The sequence below is a fragment of the Castor canadensis genome, chromosome 14 (genome assembly GCF_047511655.1).
Source record: "Castor canadensis chromosome 14, mCasCan1.hap1v2, whole genome shotgun sequence".
Taxonomy (NCBI): domain Eukaryota; kingdom Metazoa; phylum Chordata; class Mammalia; order Rodentia; family Castoridae; genus Castor; species Castor canadensis.
In genome coordinates this window covers 92616027-92641463 of record NC_133399.1, presented here as the reverse complement: position 1 = coordinate 92641463, position 25437 = coordinate 92616027, and the positions used below count along the sequence as shown (strand labels likewise).

Genomic DNA, 25437 nt, shown 5'->3' with positions numbered 1-25437 from the left:
TTGGAGTTGGTGAGAGTCTATAAGCCCCTCTCCATATACATCTTAAAGCAGAAACTGTGACAGGTATGATTTAAACTATCTGTTCAGTCCTTTTTTTATCTGTAAGTTTATTCTTCTTTGATTATGTCACTGGCAATGTTCCATGCTTTGAAATGTTGGTTTTATTGTTGGATTTATTATTATTCAAATATGTCGAGGCCAACAGGTCATTGCCATTGAAAAGATATTTCATTATTCAGGAGGCTGAGACAGAAGGATCTTGAGTTCAAGGCCAGCCTGGGGGACATATCAAGACCCTGTCCAGAAGGAAGGAAGGAAGGAAAGGAGAGAGGGAGGGAGGGAGGGAGAGCTGGTTTGTTCTCATAGTTCCCAAGAAGAGGGGACAAACCCACACCACAGGGAGAAGTACCAGGTCAGTCAAAAGGTAAAATGAGGGTGGGGAAACCATGGGCATGAACCTTTGTCATGGCTTCTGCAGGAAGGGACAGGTGAGACGGGATGAGCAGATTTAGGATTGGCTACTTTGTATGATTTCAGTGAGATCTCAGGCATAGGGGCTGTCCCTAATTGTCTTGTACTTGGCCTGGGGATAGCTAGGGCAGGTAGCTGGTGGCCTTGAGTAAAAACCCAGTAGGGAAGGTAAGGGACATGTGGGTTCTGGGTTGGTTAGTTTACACAGGAAAGGCATGCTTGCAGAGGCCTGTAGGAAGGAGCTGACTAGCCCTGGGAGGGGCAGTCCTCTCCGGGGTCAGCAAGATCCCAGATGTCAAAGCTTCAGAAATAAAGCAAATAAAAAGATGTGGTTAATACATTCCATATGCCAAGCACTGTGCTGAAACCTAGAGAACAAGTTAATAAGACCAGGTTTCACCCTAGAAAAACCTATATTCTAGTAGGATAAAAACACATGAAGAGCTAATTTCAATATAATGTAGAAAGCGAAGCACCATGATTTTGGTAAAGAGAAGGCGTCAAATCCATGGTTATAGAAAATGTACTTGTTGCCTTAATCTTTCTGCCAGTTTTCAGGCATATTCCCAGAATTTTGTTGCGCTTACTATTTTGTTTTGTTTTTTCAGCCTTATTACTACTCAGTTTATAATTGGTCTTAAATTATCTTTTAAATAAAAGTTCCAAGGAATATTCTAGAAAAGTATTCTGATACATGCACATAGGATGTTAGGAAATGCAAAATAAGAAAGAATGTCATGGTCAAACAAGTTTAGTAAATGCTTGATTAGATAACATTAAACAAATTGCAAGCATCAAAAACTAAAAGGTAATATGCAGCGTTTTCCAAACCTATTAGATCTTAGATCCTTTTGCTGTTTTAACATGGAAAGTTTATTAAGACTAAAGTAATGCACTGCAGATAACAAATATTTTCAAAGTACCAACTGTGCGCAACACACCATGGATGCAATTTTTTTCAATCAAGAAGTAGTCAGGTGAGCATGGTGGCGCACAGGTATAACCCCAGGTCCTTGGGAGGCAGAAATAGAAGGATTGCAGTTTGAGGCCAGCCTGGACAAAAATGTTGGTGAGACTCTCTTGAAAAATATTAAAGGTGGTATACACCTTTAATCCTAGCTGTTCAGGAGGTGGAGGCAGAAGGATCACCACCCAAGGCATAGAAAGCTTGCCAAAGGCCCTGAGTTCAAACACCAGTATTGACAAAAAAAAAAAGAAAAAAAGAAAGAAAGAAAGAAAGTACTCAATTTTCTAGATTGGGAAGTAAAACAAATACATTAGGCATCAAATAATGATATAAAGAAACAATGCAGAGTGTATCACAAAGGGATCAATTGCCAAACAGGTGCTAAAATGTTTAAAGTAGAGATGGGAGATGGGAGAAATAAGAAAAAGAACACAATTTTGCCTGCACCTATGTGTAAGGGACCAGAGATATAAACATGGCAGTTGTGTTAAAGAGGTGACATCCTAGGTGGAGGGCCAGGGCTCTGTGATGCAGGTTACTGTGGCCCCGAGCAAATTAGATTAGCACTTAAACTTTATGTGCATGTGAAGCACCTAGGAGAGTGGAATAGGCTCAGTTCGTAGATCTGGGATGAGGGTGAGGATTCTGTATCTTTAACAAGCTCCTGCGATGCTTACACTGCTGATCTAAGGATCACATTTTGAGGAGCAAAAAGCTTTTCTGAAAGGTCTAGGTATTAATATTTGAGCCTTTGAGGACCAGAAAGTATGGTGCAGCAATTTCTCTACTGTCATTGCATTGTAAAACTAGTCATAGACAATGTGTAAATGAGTGAACGTGGTTATATTCCAAAAAAGCTTGATTTATTTGAACTTTATATGATTTTATGTAACTTTCAGTATCACAAAGTATTATGCTTTTCTTGACTTTTCCAACTATTTGGCAGCATAAAAATCATCCTTCCTTCACAATCATGTAAGAACAGGCTCATAGGCTATAAATTTGCTGAGTTGGAGGACAAGATACAGCACTCTGTATATCCACCACAGAAATTAATCTCTCTCCTAAACTTCCATTGTACTTTTTCACGCTTCGTTTTCCCTCTCATGGTAGGTTTATATCTTTTTTATGGAAAGTAAAAGTATGCTACTGGACAGAACAGACATGCAAAGTCCTCAATTAGTCTCAGTTTACCAGGCATTGTTCTTCCTGTCAACTGTATCTGTAAAACAACACCTTCCACAGAGGAAGTGTTTAGCAAATGTGGATTCAGTTGAAGTTAATCTGCTGAAGAAGCCTTTAGCTTGGCCTTAAGGAAGAGTGGTTCTTAACTGGGCTTAATGAAGAAGGAAAGAATTCCAAGGAGGAGAAAGTCTGGGCAAAAACAAGTAGACAAGTAACCGTTAAGAGCTATGTTAGGAACAATAAGCCCCTGGAAAGATTTGACAGAAACCAAAGATTAGAGAATAAAATTAAGGCCAAGATATGTGAAAGGCCTCCATGACAGATCTGCGGTTTAAGGAACGATGTGTACAGAGAGGAGTTACAAGAGCGTTTAATGTGATGACAGAATATAGAATTTATTGTTTGCTGGAGGTGGAGAGATCAATTCAAACTAATGCCACAGTTAAGGCTGATGGGTGAGGAGCTTGACAATGACTTTGGAAAGAGAACAAAGGACAGGGAAGAGGGCGCCAGACTTGATGGCTCTCCAAGATTTAAAGAAAACCACAATGCGTCCCAGAATTAAGAAATACTGCCCTTAGTTGTCCCCCAAATAATATGGGTGGCATTGCATAGAATGCTCAAGTTGGCTGTTTATGTTCTTTAATTCTCAGTCATATCTGTTCTTTTCTGAGTATCCATATTTAATTTTAGCCCAACTTCTGGTGCTTATATTCTGAGTATTAGCAAGCTCATTTGCTTTATTAACTTTATTTTCAGATAAATATGGACAAATACTCATGCTAGTCTAAACAAAGAAAAAAATATTCTTCAGTGTCATATTTTCACAGAAAGATGCTAGGGCCAAAGGATTTTATAGAAGATTTGATCAGCGAAAATCTCTTAGTGCTAATTTAGAGGTGAATGGATAATATAGTTCCAGACACTTCAATCCTGTTAGTTGTAAGTGGCACATTCTGCATATTTCTTTTGAAATAAGTCACATGTGGAGTCTTGGGCAAAAGCTTTTTTTTTCTTTCATGTAAAGGCAATCAAATACTGTTGAGAGTCTGAGGTGTTGGGGGAATAGAAGAGGGAGTTTGAGAAGGAACCTGTGTTAAAACACTCTGGCAGCCTGCAGCCTCCCACCCAAGGTCCTGGCTGTTTGGGAAAGGAAAAGAGCTGACCAGCTAGAGTGAAATACAGCATAACTGCTCCATCTCTCCGTCTGCTAGAAAGTTTTGTAAATATGAGAAATGTGGAAGGCATTAAATCTGTTACTGTTCAGTTGATCAGAAGTCTTAGGGTCAAGAAAAATATTGCTGCCTAGAAATTTCTTTAACACCATAATAAGTCTTGTTTAACATATTAGATATTTAGAACATAGGTTTACATTACTTTTTCTCTTTAGATAAGAATAAAAGATAAAATTGTAATAAATGTAGGAGCCATTTATTATAAAACACTTTATAAGACACTTTAATTTTTGGTTTCTTTTAATTTTTTAACCAAAATGTTCTTTCCAAGTTTGACAATGTCCCTATTTCAAGGTCGATAAAATGTGTGAGATGATTTACAAAGAAAACTTATGGGGAATTGTCTAGTCATTAATTTCACAGTCTAAAATGTAGAATTTCCATGAGTAATATTGACACAGACCTTTAATCAAGCAAGCTTCATATTACATGGCATCCAGCCTTTCATTTCTGCTTTATTATTTGAAGCCTCTCCGTTTCCTCTCTGACTCTCTTGTCCTTTGACCTCCATTTGGCCTGCAGATGGTTCTGTGAAGGGAAGGAGCTGCACAACACTCCTGACATACAGATCCACTCTGAAGGTGAGGACCTCCATACTCTGGTCATCGCAGAGGCCTTTGAGGACGACACAGGTCGCTATACCTGTCTGGCTACGAACCCAAGTGGCTCAGACTCAACATCTGCAGAGGTGTTCATTGAAGGTAAGGAGGGGTGTGTGGAAAAGAAGTGTGAATGGATTCACAACTCAAGTGTCCTTGCAGGACAGGCTTGTGTGATGCATTTCCGATGCAAGCAGCGCAATAGTGTTGTGATTTAAACCTCATTTCTCCTGAACAACCCTACAAATAAACTGAATGATTCTGACACTTAAGTGCACATCAACTGTGTCTAATGTCAACATTCATTCTTTTTCATTTAAAAATGTTTAGGCTATGCTAACTTGAATTGATTTAAAATACAAGGAATCCAACTTGTTTTTTTTTTTTTCCTTCTCAAGTAAATGAAGTATGGGAACATAGTTGAATACCGTACCAACAAAGTTAAACTATAAGTGATTTAGGAAATTGTTCACAGGAATTTTAAGTGATAGAATATTTTTAAGTGTTCTCATTTTCACTAAATTTTAGAACTGTGCCTCTTTTGTTGAGACTCCATTATTCCTGCTAGCTAAATGCACTATGAACTTACACTCACCACATGAAGACAGTTTCTAGAGTCAATGCTGCATTAAAGAGCTGTAGACAGGCACTATAATATTTCTAACTTTTCCTAAGACTCAGCCTCTAGAAAACTGGACAAGTTGATATCAAAGTATCATAGTTTATGATATTATCCTAGTTAAAATAGTTGGAAGTGTTTTAAGCCCCACAGTGGTCATACTACCCTTAAATCCATAACTTAGTAAATACCCCATTAATCAATTGCTTTTCAAAATATTAGTTAAAAGTAGAAAGAACTTTAAAACCCTTGAGGCCTTCATTTTTTAACACTGTTAAATATCACCAAATTTGTATTATTTAAAGCAGAAGAAAGCAAGATTTATCATTTATAGCTTCTTTGAGAACTGACAACTAATTAGTGTTAAAGTAACTATATCCTGTCAACTTACATTTATGAAGACCTTACAAAGTGTCACACCTGCCAAGTAAGTACAGTTAATATACAGTCTCTGTGTATCAAGGAGTTCCCCAATCGAACAACTGGAGTAGACACATTACAAAAAAAAAAGCAGAATATAAAAATGATAAGTCATGTTAATAAGTAATTTTGAGAAATATAAAGTATCATGAAAACACAAATGAACTTGAGAAGTTAACTACAAGGTCAGTAGTACCTACCTTCATATAATAAAAGAAGATATTTCTTTGCTTGAAACGAGTTTCAGTTTCTAACTCTTGTGGACCCCAAATACTGACAGCACTGATATTACTGTCAGTCATATTAATTTTATTTTTTTAATCATATTAAGCTCTTCTATGTAAAAGCATCAGAACTGCCAATCTTCTTCTGCCTTTGAAATCAGCTGGATGAACTACTCAATTTGGGAACAAGACACTTCTAGTTCTGGATGCCATGAATATTTCATGCTCAAGACATCAACCAAGATGGTGGGGTTTTTTCCCTGTTCAGTTTTCCTCCTGATGCACTAAACCCAGTAAGGCAGCCTATCAGGCATCAGGTATTTGTGGCTTTATATAGATTGTATGTGATTTTAGATAAACTGAAGGGAAGATAAAGGAGCTGGGAATAGCAAGAATAAAGAGACATTAATATTTACCTTCCTAAGACTAACAGCACATCAGAAAACTCGTTGACATGTAAAATATAATAACCTTTTTTAATGAGAAATATTCATGTGCTTTTATCCCTAATGAAAATACCATGAAATGAGAGAGAACTTCAGATACATTCTTAGGCTAGCATTATCACTGAAAATAAGAAATTTTTATATTTAGTAATTCCAGCACTAAATCAGATTCAGATATATCACTGTTGAGTTCCTTCCTAAAACACATTGATATGCTATATCTGTATAGAGTCAGTGAGATCTATCAGAAGATAGGAAACTTCCTATGGAATTTTAAATCTCAGCAAAATCTCTCTACCAACCTACTAGTTGGAAACTATCTAAATTCCACTGTCTCATGCATTAAATTTTAGAATGATATGAAAGAAATTATAGCATAAGAACAGTAGCTAGCAATCATTTAGTGTTAACTAGGAGCCAGACCCTGTTCTTCATTTTTACATGGATTACCTCATTTGATCCTTGAGCAAATCTCCTGGTTATATAGCTGAGGAAACTGAACTTTATGAGGCTAAGTAATGATCAAGATGACAGGCACGTGTTTGTGTGAGGTGGGGGTGGGGGGGATGGGGAGCCCGGGGAGGGGGCAGGGAGCCTGAGCACACACACACACACACACACACACACACACACACACACACACACACAAACAAGAGTCAATGATTCAAATCCAGGCAGTCTAACTCCTGTATCTGCCCTCTTCACTGCTACAGAATAAAATGCAAAGGAACACATCACGTTAGTGGGGCCACTATGACCCTCCCCTCACTCTGGTTTCAGAATCTATGCTCTGAGTGCAGTATTTTTCAAAGCACACAGTTGAGCACTTTTTGCCCCTCCTTGAGTGTACACTGGGTGAGTTCTGTGAAGCAGGCAGTGGTTCAGACACGGGGGACACACACATGATGAGGGAACAAGATAGGTGCTGACACCGCAGAGTGAGAATGAGCGAGCGAACTCCTGAATACTTCCAAACACTGGCAAGCCTGTGATGGAAGTGAATGTGGCTGATGGGATGGGGTGTTCAGGAAGGAACCTCTGAAGAGAGGACATTTGACCTAAGACCAGAACTCAGAGAAGCCTGTAAGGAAAACTGGGAAAAGGGTGCTCCAGCCAGAGGGAGCAAATGCAAAGGCCTTGGGTGGACTGAAACATCATCAGCCAGGATTCTGGATCAAGCTGCAAATCATGGAGGGTTTATACTAAAAAAGTCACATTATTTGACATGTATATATATGTCATGTATACATCATATCTACATTATATATAAATTATGTATACATTACATATACTGGGAGATAAACAGATAGATGATATATATAGACAGAAACAGAGACAGACGGACACAGAGGGAGAGATAGACATAGACACGGACACAGATAGGAATGGAACCCAGTGTTGCTAGGCAAGTGTTCTACCACTCCTACATCCCCAGCAGTTCTGACTTATGTTTTTAACCTGTTGTTTTGGCTTTATAATCAGGGAGACCAGTCAGAAGTCTTTTGCAACAGGACAGAAAAGAAATTATGGTGCTCCAAGAGGATATGGTGTAACTGGGAGAGATATTCAGATTCAAATTAGAGTGCAAAGGTAGAGTCCAGAAGCTCTGAAGTGGGGCAGATGTGTGGGTGAAGGGACTGAAGGAATAAGATAAACTACTCACCTGAATTTCAGCTCTACCATCTGTCAACTAGGTAGAAAGAGGAGATGGGGAAGAGAGAAGGGCCCAAGTCTGAAATATTCCATGTTGGGGTTCCAGAGGAGGAATCACCAGCAAAGGAAAGTAAGGAGGAAGAGCCCTTTAGGAGGGAAGCAGGCAGAGTGGTGTGGGGGAGGGGAGGGAAATTGTTTCAGGATAGGGGAGCTGGCTGTGTCCATCCTGCTGAGAAGTTAGTGAGATGAGACAAGAAGGAAATCAATGGATTTAGCAACTGTGGATGCTGTTGATGATCTTAGCAAGAGGGATTTGTGGATTCAAGAAAGGACCAAGGATTAAATGGAATGAGTTGAGAAGAGCTTGTGAAATAGAGAAGTAGCAGGTATTAGATACTCTTTGGGGAAGGCTTGATTAGCTACCAGCAAAGATATGGGCTAGATTTAGAAAAGAGTATAAAGTCATGAAAAATGGTTTTTGTGGTTTGTTTTCAGGCAGGAGTTACTAGCATATTTTTATATGCTGATGAAAATAGTGCAAAAGAGAAAAACAGATTTTGCAAGAGGGAGGGATAATAAAGTATATCGTCTTTGAGAAGAGAAAAGGGAAGGGACACAAGGTGGAGAGGGTGCCCTCAGGGGCTAGATGGCAGAGACACTCTCAAGAATTTCACAGAGTAAATAGCAAAGGTAAACATCAACATGCAAAATAAATATAGGCATCTCAACTTTCCATCAGGGCCTCCTCCTGTAATTGTAAAATGATTCTACAAAGCATTATAGCTATAAGAGTGTGGTAGATGGCCCTGAAATGTGGGATGAAGGAAGCTGGACTGAGTCAGATCTTGTGGTAAGGGAGGGTGTAGATCTGGAGGAGAGCAGAGCAAAGCAGCATAAAACTGTGGGGGACTCAGCAAAAATGCACAAGCATTCAGGGTGGCAGATCCTGCTCTTGTGGGTTCTCAGTGCCATGAACGCTTAGATAAAATGAGCACCCCTGTAAGTGACATTTGTCAACATGCTGTGATGTTGTGGGGTAATCACTCCTGCTGATCCCAGAAACGTACATAAAGCCCTAGACTTCAGGGCCACCACAATGCCCCTGATATTTGGTGTCAGATATCTAAACATGGATCCCTTCTGCTGAATTCTGAAAACTTGTGAAGAGAATCTGAATGAGTCTGAGCACAGCTTAGGCCATTCTTCACGCTATTTATGCTAAAGTACTTTTCATAATATTTTATGAAGAGCTTAGTTTCTTGCTCTGTGACCTTGAACAGTTTATTCAATGCCCCTGTGCTTCGGTTTCTTCATTTATGCAATGGAGAAAATTAGAATGTTGTCAGGACTGAATGAGTCAATGAGTTAACTGAATGAGTTAACTCATTCAGTGATGTCTGGCACAGGGGGTAAACTGTTAAGATTACTACAACAACAGCTCATTTTCATTTTAGAAATCTAAGGTAGATTTTTAAAAAAAGGTGTAAAAGTCTTTATGACCTCACTGCCCCTTGAATCACTCTTTCCTTTCCTCCTTCTTCCTTCCTTCCCCACTTACTTCCTCCCTCCATCCTTCCCTTTTCCTCCCCACCCTCCACCCCTTTGCTTTCTTTCTATACTGGAATCATGCTTTGCATGTACTATACTACTGAGCTACACCCCAGTCCAAGGGTCGATAACTGATCTTTCTAATCTTTTTCTATATGAGTATATATTTTACTTTACATATGGGTTTGAACCCTGTTTTGGGGGAGGTTTTTTATTTAACCTATTCTTTTACAAACATCTACTCCTGTCATAACATTCCTTTTGACTGACCAGCAGGTGCAGAACAGATGACTAAAGGGAGGGCCAGAACACAGAATGGGAGAGGGAGGAAGAATTGCCCTGAGGGGAAGGGAGAAAAGGGAACTTGCTGGCAAGGACAGGAGGATTTGATCTGCCACCATCTGCAAGAGCTGTTCTGCTCTGACACCTGAGACAGAAGGTGACATTGAGATTTCACAAGGGCTGGACAGGTGTGGACACAAACCTTTATATCCTTTACCTTTCTTTCTCTGAAAATCAACTGGAAAAAGGTAGCAAGAATGACATCTTTTTGTTTTGTTTTGTTTTGTTTTGTTTTTGCATAGCTGGTGATCAAACCCTAGACCTTCGATATGTTAGGCAAGCACTCTGGCTGAGCTACATCCTCAGCCCAAGAATGACTTTTTAAAAAGAGGTCATCAGAGGAGTTTTTTGTTTCTGTTTTCTCTTACTTTTTAAATGTTTGGAATCAGGTAGAAAAATAGCAGCTTCTCTCCCCAGTTTCTGGTCACTTGGAGAGTGTCTGGATAACTTCCATAGACTTCTCCACCCCTCTCCTCTTAAACACTGTGTGATTCCAGTTAAATTGGTCTCTCAAGTTATCTATGCCCATTCTGGGGTTTTCCTGGCTTAGCTCCCCCTACTTACTTTGCTATCAGTTAAAATTTCCTCTTCCTCCACAACCTGTTTTTGACTGTTTGTTGTTTGTATTACTCTGTGCTTTCCCATTCCCCTGGTTCATCCTACAGATAATTTCCATCACTGCTCTCAATTCCCAAGCAAAAAACTCCAGACACGTCAGCCCCAATGTTCCAGACCTGGCCTGTGTATCTAGTCAAGCCTTCCTTAGCACACTGTTCCTCTCTACTTGCAGTCTGCTCCTTGTCCCCAAGCAACCTTTGCAGATCCATAGTTCCATGTATTCATTCCAGCAGAAGCTAAAGACCAGCCCTGAACAAGCCCCAAGCTATGTGCTATGATGAATACAGACATGAATGTCACAGAGGGCAGAGAAAGTCATTGACAATGAGTTCAAAACACATGAGTGCAATTCCTATCACTACAGCTTTCTAGTTATATAAGTGCATATAAATTACCTAACCTCTTAGTTCCTCAGTTTTTCTATATGTAAATTGGACCTAATTCACTTCTTAGTGAGGTTCAATATTATAATAATCAAATGATAGCAGGCTGCCAGGCAAATAGTAAGTATCTCCAAATTGGTAGTTCCCTTCCTCACCCTACCTCAATTCTCCGAGAACTAATAATTTTCAAGCAGGCATAATAAGTGACATGTGTGTGGAGACAAGAACACTGGGGGCTCAGAGAAGATAGAGCACAGAAAAATGACTGAGCTGATTTTAAAAGATAGAGTATCAAGAAAAGACTGGGTAGGCCTAAAAGTCCATTGTGGTAGTCCAGGAGCCAGGTGAAGAAAGCCCGCACTGGGTGGTAGTTACAGAAATAAGTAGGAAGGACAGAGCAAACATTCCAGCAGAGTTGTTTAAGCATGACTGTTTTCAACATCAACAAAAGCCTGGAGAAACATACTGCAGTAGAGTCATGGGAAAGAGTTCCAGGAGGCCATGGAAGAAAATTAAGTGAATGGTACACAAAATGTAGATAGGCAAAAGTAACTGATTGCACGGAATATGTAGAGTATGAATCTATTCAAATAAATATGTACAGTATATATTAAACTTACTAAAAAATGTACACCAAACATGCCAAGTGGTATTGAGAAAGATACTTACTGATCTTACCTATTTTATTGGGTAATTCAGTGCTGTTTAGTGATTTTTCTGTAATTATGAATTTTATAAGATAATTTAAATAACACAAATGAACTGTACTTTATGAAAGATGCATCAAGAGTGTACTTTTGACCACTTCAATTACCCTAAATCCATCACTTAAAATCTCTTCACACAAAATATGTAAATGTTAAAATCTTTTCAGTTTACCTTTAGACTAAATATCTGACGTGACCCTTATTTCAGGAAGAGTAATGATATAAATGAATTTGTGTGGGCATAGCCCTCTTATTCAAGAATGAAGCTACCATTATACTCAAATTTACCCAATAGTCAGAAAGTATCTTCTGATTACTTAGTAATAAAGGCATTAGTAGCCCACACCATGTGATCTCTGAGGGTTAAATTTAAAACCATGGGTGTTTTTCTGGACACTCATTTGTTTCATAGTTTTTCAGACATGTTAAAGGATGGTTGAGATGTTCAAAGTGATAAAAATGAAACTAATAATAAATCTGGCATTAAAAGCCTATTGCCTTAAAGAAAGCTTTTTGTACTAATTCTTTTTAAAAAACAATCTTCTGAAGCAGTACAATAGAAATGATTTGAGCCTGAATTATTCTCTATTTTGTTGTGTATTTGGGTCAAAAGACTTCATATGTTACTGTTTTAAAATTGAGGCTCATTACTCTTTGAAATTATTATAGATCTCACTGACATCTTAACCTTTTCATTATTTTTAATTCTTTCCCAGGAGCCAGTTCAACAGATTCTGACAGTGAAAGTTTAGCTTTCAAATCAAAACCTGGAGCCATGCCACAGTAAGTGCCTCTGATCCCTTCCTTATCTGTGTAACAAAGAAAGGCTACAAAATCTTTAAGGGGTAAAGCCAAACATTCAGTGCTTGGACAGGAAAGGCCAATTAATGTCTCTTAGAGATCAAATCTTTGAAATTGGGACAAATTTGTAACTCACAAATTTGAACCCTGAAGTCTGTACTTCATCATCAGTATGTTAAATCCAAACATAAACAATGTTAGTTTCAAAGACAACCAGTGAACTGATTTTAAATATATGAAAAGAGAAGTCACTTTGAGAGAAAAATCAGTTAAATCACTGCTAAGATGTAAATGCAGACTAAACATAACTTATTAGGTAAGACATGGCCTTTCATTTGGATAAAACCGATTGCTGATTAGATCTTATACCTGAAAAATCACAAAATTTAGTTATTTCTATAATAACAGGTAGATTATTAATAAAATATTACTATCCTCATTATTTTGCAAAAATAAAATAAAATCTGCTAGAATTTGGTGGTAAACTCCAATACTGAGATATGCTAACAGTTGTCTTTATTTGCTATTCTAACTACCCTGAAATGATCATTACACATGCATACATGTATTGAATTACCACATACATGTATGCATATTTATGAGAAACATAAATTAAAATAAAATATAAAATTAATAAAAAGCAATTATATCCATTCAGCATCAAATAATCATAGATGCCAAAGGAACCTTATTTGACCATATGTTTCATCACTCCTGATTTCAAATGAAAGTTCCAGTTCATAGACAATGATGCACACCTGTAATCCCAGCACTAGCTGAGGAAGGAGAGTGAGGAAGGAAGATTGTAAGAGTTCAAGTTTGGGCTACATAGTGAGACTTTGTCTCAAAAAAAAAGTTTGAATTCATGAAGTCACATGACTTGCTTGAGATTATTACACAGTGAGCTACTTGGCAGCAATGGGTTTAGGAATCCACTCCTCTTAATCTTTCCCTTACACCTCACTAACATCTGTGCACTAAGACAAAAATTCCGAGATACTCTCACCAAAATTAGAAGCCAGTACAAGAACAACTGTTAGACCTAAAATAGACAACTAAAACTATGAGTTAAATATAGGCCCCTAACTCTAACCCTAAAGATTTCAAATATCTGCCCACTGATAAACATTGGACCTCTTCCAAGTGTTTAATTTTCTCTTAGCATTTGCAAGGTTAATACCTTAGATTCTTAAACAACACGAGTTACTTCTAGCTAGTTTCTTTTTATTTTGCTATATGTCTATGGTTCATTCTATGCATATGCTGACCACAGTTATTCTAGCTGTAGGTTTTTATGAGTTTCAATTTCTTAAACAGTTGAAGTGAATGAATATACAAAATGACACCTAAAAGAATAGCTCCTGCTAAAAAAGAATTCTAACCAAACATTTGCTTTCCTATTCTCCAGAGCTCAAAAGAAAACAACTTCTGTTTCCTTGACAATAGGATCATCATCTCCAAAGACAGGAGTGACCACGGCTGTGATTCAGCCATTATCTGTTCCTACTCAACAGGTAATTGTACCTCAGACCAGAGCCCATAGGAATTGAATATATTGGCAAGCTGCTCCTTTGAAGAATATAATGTTGATTCTAAATAGCATGTCCAGGAGAAAAGAAAATGGTAGGTAACATTCTGCCTTTTATACCATTAAGAATAATCTTTATGCCAGACTAGCTAGGATTACTCCTCCTAGCTACTTGGGAGGCTGAGATCAGGAGAATCAAGGTTAGAGGCCAGTCTGGGCAAATAGTTTAGAGACCCCATCTCCAAAATAACCAGAGCAAAAGAGATTAGAAGTGTGGCTCAAACAATACAGCATCTGCTTTGCAATCACCAAAGTCTTGATTTCAAACCCAAGTCTCAAAGGGTGAAAGAGCGTGAATGTGGTGGAAATATGTGTTCATGTATGAAAATGGAAAAGTGAGAGCTTTTGAAACTATTCTAAGAAGGGGGTAGGAGGACAAAGGAAAATAATGGAGGAGGTAAACTTAACTAAGCTATATTGTAAGGACTTTCATAAATGTCACAATGTACCCCTAATACAGTAACATGATAATCAAAAAAAGTCAAATCCCAGTCACTCCAAAAAAAAACAGAATAGTCTTTAATCAAAGACACACCACCAATTAGTCAATTAGCCAACATATGCATTTTCATTGGGAACTTTCTGATAAAAGCAATGTCTGAGTTATCTCTAACTATTTGATCATTCCCCTACATAAATCCTGTCTTCCACTTAACCAATTTCATTACCTCATTTAACTGAAAAGAAAAGTCCATTGTTGAAGGGGGTAATCTTGTTAAAGCAAATATATGCATGTCTGAAATACCAAGGCAAAACCTTGATCAATATACTTTAAAAAAAAAAAAAATCAAAGACAGAAAGATAAAGCAAGTCCTGTCTGGGGGTTGGTACCAGTGGGAATGAGGAAGGCATAAAGAAAGGATGAAGGAGGGCAAATACGGTGGATATATTTTGTATTCATGTATGAAAATAGAACAGTGAACCCTGTTGAAATTATTCTAAGAAGAGGGGTGGAAGGGAGGAGGGAGAACATGGAGAGAGTGAATTTAAGATATATTGCAAGCATGTATGTAAGTATCAAAATGTATCCTCACTGAACACTATTATATGCTAATTAAAAAGTTCACATACCAATAGAAAACTTGCTCATCTCTAAAAACCACACAGATAACAAGAGAAAACAATTCTAATTCCTTGACTTGACTGTACTTTTTACCTGCTTTTATTTCACTGTATGACTGCCTTTATGCAAGAAGAACAATACAACTACTGGAAAGTACTTTCCGTGAGTTTACTTTGCAAAGAACAACATGACAGTTTTTAAAGTAAAAAGGCAATGATTCTAAAACATGTCTTGTCTGGGAAAGGGTATGAATGGGATGGGAGAAGGTAAATGGAGAGAGTGAAGGAGGGTAAATATGGTGATGTACTTTGTACATGTATATGAAAATAGAACAGTGAAAACCAATGTGAGGAATCTCCCTGTATAGCTATCCTTATCTCAACTAGCAAAAACCCTTGGTCCTTCCTATTATTGCTTATACTCTCTCTTCAACAAAACTAGACATAAGGGCAAAACAGTTTCTGCTCAGAAGTGAGGGGGTAGAGGGGGAGAGGAAGGCAGGGGGGGAAAGGAGGGGGAGGAGGAAGGGGGGAGAAATGACCCAAACATGGTGTGCACATATGAATAAAAGAAATAAAATTTTAAAATAAATAAATAAATATTTACAAGCTTTACCCCCTCAATAGGAAAAATCTAAGGAAACAAAGTAAATGCAGCTCAAATAGAAAGAAAAAACAAAACTGATGAAATTGTTCTAAAAAGGGAGAGGGGGGGATGAAAGAGAATGATGGAAGGGGTGAATCTCTTCAACATATATTGTAATCACATATGTAAATGTCACAATGAATGCCCCTGCATAACCAATATGTGCTAATAAAATATGCATACAAAATCTATAATGAATATATTTAATTAACACTCATAGATGGCTTTCTTCCATACTTTTAAAATGTAAATCTCTTCCTAATTAAGAAACATGTCTTATGCCTGTCACTGTGCCTTCCATGAGCCCTTGTTATCTATTGAGCACTCACGGGAGTTTCTGTAACTGGTATGTGACCATGCTCTGCAATATGTGAAAGATGTGAACAGTAAAGACATTTGAGCTCATAAACTTGAAAAGAATCAACCAGTGTAAGATAAGCAGAGATGGACTATGTAGTAGACATTTCCTTGAAACCCCTAAACCACAGTGAAATGTAGCAATACCTCTGATTAAACCCTTGAATTTTTTTAAGGGTTTGATGTTTAAATAGTGACAAGTATTTATTTGAATGCTAAGCTCAGTGTTAGACATTTCATAACAGGAAAAAAAAAAGTCAAAGTCATAGCTCCATTTCCAGTTTCTGAACTAGTCTGAGAAACAGGAAATATACACCTGTGATACTTCTTGATTAGGGCAGAAATTATTAAGATGTAGCACAGAAGCCTAAGAACAGAAAGACACACATTCATTTATACATAAAAATACTATAAATATATGGAGAATACATTCTCAAATGGCTGTAATTGTATAGGATCCCTTAATGGAAGGAAATGTATCCCACTTTTATAGATGGGTGAATGAAGCACTCAGGGAAACTCCATCACTTATTTGTTACAAGCAATGAGACAGGATGTTAAGCACTCTGGGACCAGACTGCCTGGGTTCGTATCCCAGCTCTACCACTTACTAAGGGACCTTGAGGAAATAATGTAACCCCTCTGTGCCCAGTTTCTTCATCTTTGAAATAGAGTTCCTAATGCCACCCATCTAACGGGGTTGTGGTGAACCTCAGTGAATCATCTTCACATGACACTTAAAACAATGCGAATACTGTAGAAGTGTTCATATAGTCATTGGACTCGATGCAGCCCTCCTGAATCACAAGCCAGTGAAAAGTCTTTCAGGGATAATAAGTCAGGTCCATTTTTGTCTTAGCATCTCTTCAAATCTGCCAACATTTTCCTGAAAACCTGTGACAAATTTAGACAAATTAGTATCAGATAGTTTTAGGTTAAGAACCTAACAATCACTGACATAAATGAATAAATCCAGATTATTTGGAAATAAATGTTTGTGCGCAAAAAATAGTTTCCATTCACTATATTGAAATCCTTATCTTTCCTCAGAGACGAATGCTATTCAATGTTTTAGCACCTTTGTTTTTTGAGCATCATTTTTTCCCTTATTTTCTATAACCCCTTTACTGAAAGAATATAAGAAAAAATTAGATAGGTAGATGGTTTGAGAATTTACTTTGCCTTCCACTGCCACTCACTTATTCTTTTGATTCAACAAATCCAGACTGTATTTTAAAATAAAATATAATGTCTGTAAGAACTTCTCAAGAGACCTCTGTGAAGTCCCACACACAGAAATCCATTTGGTAATAGCATTTAAAAGCTCACCGATCCCCAGGGAACTTTTACCTTGAATATCCTTTTGCACAGAGAGAAGTAGCAGATGTGAAATGAGGAAGCAGAACAATGTCTGCACTATAAGAGTAGAACAGAGAGTGATGTATGACGATACTTTCATTCTCTCGTTTCATTCAAGTGGAGCTATCCCAATAATGAAAGGATTCTTTAGCCCATCTTTACAGTGATTTATATATTTAGAATCTGATCCATGTGTCTCTGCTCTTTCAGGCTCACAGTCCGACTTCATATCTCTGCCAACCTGATGGAACCACCACAGCCTGCTTTCCTCCTGTTTTTACAAAGGTCTGACATCTGGAAGTCTCATTCTCCATGTTTGCTTTGGTCCTTAAATTTCATTCACATGTGGCTTCATGTAGCAGCCTTTAAAAACAAAATGAACAGATCAGTAGGCTGATTATCGTGGTTACCTTTGGGGGAAAATAGATATTTACTATGTGACTATCATCTTGTGAAAGATCCAAGAGATGTGTATGTGTAAGCAGGAACCAAACAGAGCCAGATCTAATCTGGAGGGAAAGGCAGGACAAGCTGATATAAGGGGGGAAAAAAAAGACACAATGTGGTGTTAAAAATTTCCTTTTTATAACCCCCAAGGAAATCATTTGGGAGATCTAGCAAGTTTTATAAGCATTCAAAAACTATTGACTAATTTTCAGTTTGCTTTAAGTGATTTGCATTGCCAGACTGAATGACATCTATTTCATTGGTTGACTGCTCAAGTCAGAAATGGCTCCATGTTTTCTCCTTTTCTTTCTTTCTTTCTTTCTTTTTTGTAGAAAATTATGAAACTTTACTGAAAGATTTTTTTTATTTCTTTTATTCATATGCGCATACAATGTTTGGGTCATTTCTCCCCCATTCCCCCTGCCCCCTGCCTTCCTCCCCCACCCCCTCCTTCCCCCCTTACCCCCTCACTACCAGGCAGAAACTATTTTGCCTTTATCTCTAATTTAGTTGAAGAGAGAGTATAAGCAACAATAAGAAGGACCAAGGGTTTTTGCTAGTTGAGATAAGGATAGCTATACTGGGAGTTTACTCTCATTGCTTTCCTGTACATGTGTGTTACATATTTTTAAAGACCAAATAAATGGAGAGATACACAATTCTTAAGAACCCAAAGAATATAAAGTCATTACTCCCTGTTTATAGTAAGTGGAAACTTGCTAAAATCACAAGGTCATCATGTCTGTCTATTTGGTTAGTATAGAATTTAGCAATCTGATTCTAAAAGTTGTGCAGAAATAAAAATGGCTAAGAATAGCCAGGGCACTACTGAAGAAGAAAAAATAAAGTGGTGTTAGGGAAGGAGTGGGATTTGTCCTGTGAGATATCAAGATTTTCTACAAGTACAGTAATTATGACACAGATTAGGCTGAGCATCCCTAATCTGGAATATTTTAAAATCCAAAACTTTTAAAGTACCAATATGACATCAAAAATGAAAAATTCCACACTTGACATCATATTACAGGTTGAAATCAAAACATAGTTTACTAAAAATATTATATAAAATGACCCTCAAGTATTTATAAAACATTAGTGAAGTTTGGCTTGGGTCCCATCCCCAGGACAGCTCAGAATGTACATGCAAATATTCCAAGATCAAAAACACTCCCAAATTCAAAACACTTCTGATCTCAGGCATTTTGGATAAAGGATAGTCAACCTGCAGTATGGTACTGACCCAAGGCTCAACTAATTGCTCCATTATCGAATGGAGCCCATAAAATACTCCATACCTACAGGAATTTGCAGATCACTGGGGACAGAATGAATTCTTCCACAGAGGTGAAAAAAATTCAATTGGACTCCCATCTCACCTGTTTCACAAAAATCAGTTTCAAATAAACTAAAGACAAATATGAAAATAAATCTACAAAACTTCTGTGAGGTAGCAGAAGCAGCATTGTATCTTTGTATAGGGAATTTTTTTCCTCCTAAGCCAAAATGGATCCAAGGTTTATTAAAGGTTTTTCCATAAGCAGTGGTAGTGTTTCCAGTGGGCACCGAGAACAAATGATAACAGTTGACAGTAACTTTGAAACTCCCCTCCAGATAAGCTAACGACAACAACCACAAAGATCATGTAAAACTTGAACAAAATCTATAGGTCACTGTAATGGCCAATGAAGTCCTCCTTTGGTGCTTAGAACTAGCAGTGTACACACAGGAGCAGATGCTCCATGTTTAGTACGCAGCGTAAGAGTTTTTATAAGCATCTTCACAAGATCATCACCAGGAACTGACGTGGTGTGTCAGGACCCAACACACTTCTTGATTTAAACAAAGTCCATATTGGGTGCAGAAGAGAAAGAGGCAAGGATATGAGATTTCCCTTTCCTTCACCATAAGTTTCTCTTGCAGTGACCTAGCATGTGTAAATGTTACAGAATTCCTCCCGGACACCAAAAGGAATCCTCAGAATCTAGGCACAAAACCCTGTCTCCTCCTCTGTAACCCAGCCCCTGAGAATAGACATTTTCCCTTAACCCAAAAGAAAATCGTGGAGTATTCTATGTGCTCGCAACACTTTTAAAAAGGTTTTTTGTAAAAGTCTATTTTTATGTAGGTTGTTTTTTTAAGAAAAAAAAAAAGTCACTGGAATCACAGAGCATGCTTCCTATGCAGCTCCAGCCTTCCCTGTGCCGGATCTGGACTGCAACACATCTGTTTTCAACAGGGTTGCTCCCTTCCTTGTCTGCATCTGCTTTCCCCTTTTCCCCTTTGGGTAACTTCTGTCTCTGTTTAACAGAGTCCTTTGTAGGTCCTGCAGGTCTCCTTTGTTGCTGAAACTAACAAACTAACTGGTTTTGCCACCCTTAGCACCTTCTTTGACCTTTCTCTTAGCCATGGACAGTGGACAGTGGACAGCAGGTGGGTTTAGCCAATCTAAGAATGCTCTATTTCCTCACATTCCTCTGGGAAAAGTAAAAAAAAAAAACCTCCAGATTTCACAGCTGGACCAACACAAAGCCATTGCTTTTGCCTGTGGACCAAGTAAAGCAGTGGGCTTAGCTCTGGCAGAACTAGTACGGACTGTGTTGCTGTGGGTAATAGGGACACACCTGTAAAACAATGCCTACGTAGCCCCATTGTGTGTTTCTTCCCTTAAATCCCTTCAAGGAGTCAGAATGTCAGGTGGACTTGATGTATGACAAGAGATGCTCTTATGTGGATTATAAAACACCCAGGGTTCCTAGCTCCTATATTGAATGGACGAGCCATATTGCCAAGTACAACCTCTAAACGTTGACTCTAAGTGTTTCGAGGGCTTCGTGTTATGTTCTAGAATTTTCTCCTGACGGCCTACTGTGTTTATTCATGTTTTTGTTTTTGTTTAAATTTTGTTTTGTTTTTGCTTGTTTGTTTTGTTTTTTCCTACAGGAAGAGCCAAATTGTCCTAGAAAAACTATGGAATTTTGACTACTTTAGTTCCCTGGCATCTGTCCATTGCTTTCAACTCTGATTTTCCAACCCTGAAAAGAAATACATAATCTTAGGAGTAAATCACACTCTCCTCTGGTGCTCAAAAGCTTAAGCATGAAAAACATTTGGGTGCTATTTGTAATCTACCATGTATGGTTTCCTGGACATGACTGGAGACATTTTTAATAGATCAGCCCATTGAAGCTGGACCCCATAAGTGGCACTGTGCTTTGAGCCACTAAATTTGCTCTTCTTTAGTCCCAATCACAAAGTAAAAAATTTAATTTAAAATCAGAGATTTTCAACATTTAAAAGTAAGAACAGTGAAGGGATCCAGCCAGTGATTTATACTCTTACTTAATCTTTTCCTTAAAACAAAAAAAAGATGTTCTTATTAATAGCCAAAATTCTTACCAAATGTCAAATCAGAATTCCCATTGCACTTCTGTAATTCATCAGCCAACATCATAGACTTCTAGAATTTTCCAGTGCTTCAGCATACTTACTGCAGGCCATATGCAATAGCGTTTGGTTTTCCCATTTGCTCTAGGATTTGTGGTTCTCTGTTGCTCCCTCAGATCATTTAAAAAATAAAAACATAAAACACCATGACCAAAAGGTCTACCTTCCTAATGTGAATTTGTTTGCTTTTGTTTATATATAGCTTATTTACTTACTTATTGTGGTACTAGGGCTTGAATTCAGGGCCCACGCCTTGAGCTACTCCATCAGCCCTTTTTAGTGAAAGGTGTTTTGAGATAGGTCTCAAGAATTATTTGCCTGGTGCTGGCTTCAAACCTTGATCCTCCTTATCTCTGCCTCCCGAGTATCTAGGATTATAGGCGTGAGCCACCAGCGCCAAGCTGTAAGTTATTTTATCATAAGTGAATTACTTTAAGAGTTCTACCTCTTTGTATTAGATCTGCTACTCTTGTCACGAGTTTAAATAGTCAAAAAGGTTGAAGTCCCACTTGTAGTTAATCCTGGAGGAGGAAATTAGAGGACAACGTAAGGGAATTGTTAACATCCTGATTCATAATAACAAGCGCAAAAGCTTTGCCTCTGCGTCTATGAGGCCAAATTAATTTCTAATCTTTTGTATTGTAAAAATTTATTAGTCTGGAGTTGGAGCGGGATGAGGGGCAACAGGGCAGTGGCGAGGGAGGAGGAAATGAAGGTCAGTAAGGAAGAAGTACTGCATGTTTTATTACTTTACTTAGAATTTCAAAATGAGAAAATAGCTAAACCCCTTAAGCTTAATAAACCTGACATAGGAAGCTCGTTGGGCTTAGGTGGTGGGGGAGGACCTGGAAAGGTTGGAGTATGTGAAAACAAATGCATGTCTTTTTTCTTGTCTTATCTGGTTTCTTAAGGAGTTTGGAGTGTAATTGGTTTAAGAAGCTTGCATTCCACCAGTTTATTCTTTTTTTTTTCATTTTTATTAGCATGTATTCATTGTACAAGGGGATTCATTGTGCTGATTCCCAATAGTTTTACATTGTACATTGGTAGATGGCCCCCACCCCACCCCCAGAGAACTCCCCCTCCAACCCATTTAAAGCAATTGCAAGAGGTTTCATGTATTCATCTGTTTCAGCAACCATAATCTCTCACCTTCATCTTCTCTGTTAACCCTCCTCTCTCCCACAAGTACCCCTGCACACACTGCATCTATTTTACAGTCCTGTCTTTCATTTTCTGCTTACCATTAAAACGTACATAAAGAAAAGTAACAATTGGCACCATCGAATTCCATTAAATAAGAAAGGGTCAATGCAAATTTGTAAATAAGCCAAAAAGTTTACCAAAGTAAACCTTGCTGAGAAGGAGATTATGAAAAGTTTAAAGACATTTATCCTTACCTGAGTTTGTGGTAATTATTTTATGAATGCAAGTTCTGCAGAGGTTTTTGCTTTGCTTTGCTTTTTTTGTGTATAAGGTTTAGAATTTTTACTCTCTGTTGCGAAATCGCTTAAGAATGCACCATCTGAGTTGGACCATTTTCCTTGAACTTTAGGAACTGCAAAACACAGCAGCATCCGAGGGCCAGGTGGTGGTCTTGGAGTGCCGGGTCCGAGGAGCACCTCCTCTGCAGGTCCAGTGGTTCCGGCAAGGAAGTGAAATCCAGGACTCTCCAGATTTCAGAATTCTACAGAAAAGTAAGGAGACGTGCCTGTACTCCCAAATCTGACCATTTTATTCTCTCTGGTTTCAGGAAAACCAGGAAGGACTCCATCTTGAGTTGATTTCTGTTTTCAAAGAGGGTGAAATTAGAAAATGTACAGTGTGTGAAGTCTAAGTAAATTTAAATGGTGGCCCCTTCAAAGAAAGTTACATATTCTTTCTTTAGGAAAAAACTGTACACATAATGTCTGTACCCAAAGTTGAGCAAATAATTTTAGAGGTTCACAAATCTATCCATGAGCTACATTTTTTTAAATTTCCAAGTGTAATGAATTTGAGATTCTGTTTTTATAGAAATATAAGTGGAACTGCTATCATTTTAACTCCCTCTCGTATTGTGGAGGTTGTCTATAACATTCCTGCAGACGTGTTCTAGACAAGGTAACAGGAAGGGAGAGGTAGATTTTTTATTATTATTGGAACCCTTTTCTAATACTTTGTTCTGATTTTTTTTTTTCTTATGTGGAAAACAGAACCTAGATCTACAGCTGAACCTGGTAAGAATTTTCTTCTTGGGGATAGAGGGAATGTATGCTTTGGGTTTCAATAGTTCTTTGTTTCTGTTTTAAAGATACATACCGAACAATATATTTTGCAATTCCCTGGAAATGTGAAACCCATTTAAAGACAATATTTTCTTTATCATGGTCCGTACACTGCATTTTACATCAATTTCTTTATTAGTAAAACATTAAGCACCATTCAGACAAGAAGGTCAAGGCCTTTTAAAATATATAGTTTTTTGTACTCCAAAAGCAAAGTATGCTAATGATGAAAAACTGTCCTCCTAAAATTCCAGTAGAAAAAAGCAATCTGTTGATACTTCCACTGACCTAAACCCACTAACAACTACACTGTGCGGTGTAGAATTGTGCCTCAAGTGAGAGTGGCTCAAAGATGTGAGCAGAGTCGACCCCCCAGGCATCTCTCATTTATGTGCCATGAGCCATAAACTTTTACTAGTCTACAAGCATGAAGAAAGTCATCTTGCCCTGGGATCGCTCTTAATTACCAGGTCATCGTAGTGCTATGTGATCCAGAAGCACTGGGGCCAACTGTTCCCTTGCCCCCGGCCTCTCATGTGTTTATGACTCCTTGTGGACTAAAAAGATGTTTGTCCAGGTATTTCAGAGTATGTCCTCCTTGAGACTGTTTTCTCTTGTATTTTTCTCACCAACAAAGCCACAGTTTCGCTTATTTCTTAACAAAGATAGAAAAACAAGTCGTTTTCCTGTTTCTGCTGTTTGTGCTGCTGCTTCAGGGTCAAGCAGACCCTGTCAAACATGTCTTGGAAACCATGACCTTACCCTGACCCTTCCTTGGAAACTTCAAGGTTCTCTGTGGGCTCCTGCAGGTCCGAGTACTGTGGTTAGCTCTGCTCCTGTCACACCTGAGTGTCAGGGCTTTAAAAGCAGAGACTAAGCCTATTAGGAACCAAAGTTTAAGAGGTGCTTCTTAGCATGCTTTGGGAAAAACTGGGATTGATCTGCTGCCTCCTGCCTTACAAATAGAGCATGTCACCCCACTCAATGTGTCAGTCGCCACATCAAATACTGTAGTCACTTTCCAGACTGGAAATGTACCACTTCATAGTTAGTCTGTGGTATGTCTTTGTATAAAAGTGCACAATGCTCACTCCCTGATGCATGGAACCTCAAAGACTAAATCTACTACGTGAGCTAATGTGGAAATCCTATAGGAAGTAAGGGCACATCTTTAGCATTTACTGTTTCAAATAGTCATAGATAGGCAAGTAGACAGATAGATAGAAAAGTAGGACCCAAGCATCTTTTCACCTGCAAGAAATTATTGTGTGTAACATAGACAATTTAATGCTTTCTTTATAAGTAAGACTAAAATCTTGGGCCAAAAAATTTAAAAGCATTGCTATTGGGATGAATTAAGGGTCCTTTTGATGGTGTGTTTTGTATTCTTGCCACATTTGTGGAATTCTTTTGTCATTGTGTTGATATCCATTGTCATCATCCACATAGGTGACAATGATTATCAAATGTCTCCCATAGCCTAGGTTGGAAAAACATTATCTAAATGTCATCTCGGAACTCAAAACACTGGTTAGAAACTTCCCAGTTTGTTTTTGAGGATGTGCCTGTTTGAACATTGGAAACACTCAGAATATACTAAGGACAAATAAATTTGGATGAGAAGGGAGAATGGAAACATTTCTTGCCCCCATCCCATCTCCTCCCCTGACCCTACATCCACTCCTACTGTTTCAGTTTTGGCTTGATGTCTTGCTTCTAAAATATAGTTTTGATCATAAATTATGTAATAAAATGAGTCCTAAGCAGCTTCCTGGTATGACCTGACATCTAGAATGTACTTAAACACCTTTGATTTAATTGGTAAAGTCATGGAGAAAGGCAAAATCTCCATGTCCTTGCATGTAGGAAAATTTTTCCTCACCATATTCACTGAATTTTCTTATTTTTATTTTCCCTTTAGTTACAGCTAAAAGTATTTAAGAAACAAACTCTTCATTCCAACCACAATAGTAGCATTTGCTAAAAAAAAAAATATACGTGTGTGTGTGTGTGTGTGTTTGTGGGTGTGTGTCTTGGCAAAAGAAATAT

General features: G+C 38.0%; 1 protein-coding gene across 8 annotated transcripts in view; it reads left to right on the top strand.

Annotated features, from left to right (window-relative positions):
* Palld (palladin, cytoskeletal associated protein) overlaps positions 1 to 25437 on the top strand; it is a 383132-nt gene that overhangs the window by 160848 nt on the left and 196847 nt on the right. For all 8 annotated transcript variants that reach the window (XM_074055014.1, XM_074055012.1, XM_074055016.1 and 5 more), the window contains 6 exons: positions 4381 to 4559; positions 12134 to 12200; positions 13627 to 13732; positions 17441 to 17515; positions 22677 to 22818; positions 23317 to 23340. In XM_074055014.1, coding sequence (XP_073911115.1) covers positions 4381 to 4559; positions 12134 to 12200; positions 13627 to 13732; positions 17441 to 17515; positions 22677 to 22818; positions 23317 to 23340 — 593 coding nt within the window. The remainder of the gene's footprint in view (positions 1 to 4380; positions 4560 to 12133; positions 12201 to 13626; positions 13733 to 17440; positions 17516 to 22676; positions 22819 to 23316; positions 23341 to 25437) is intronic.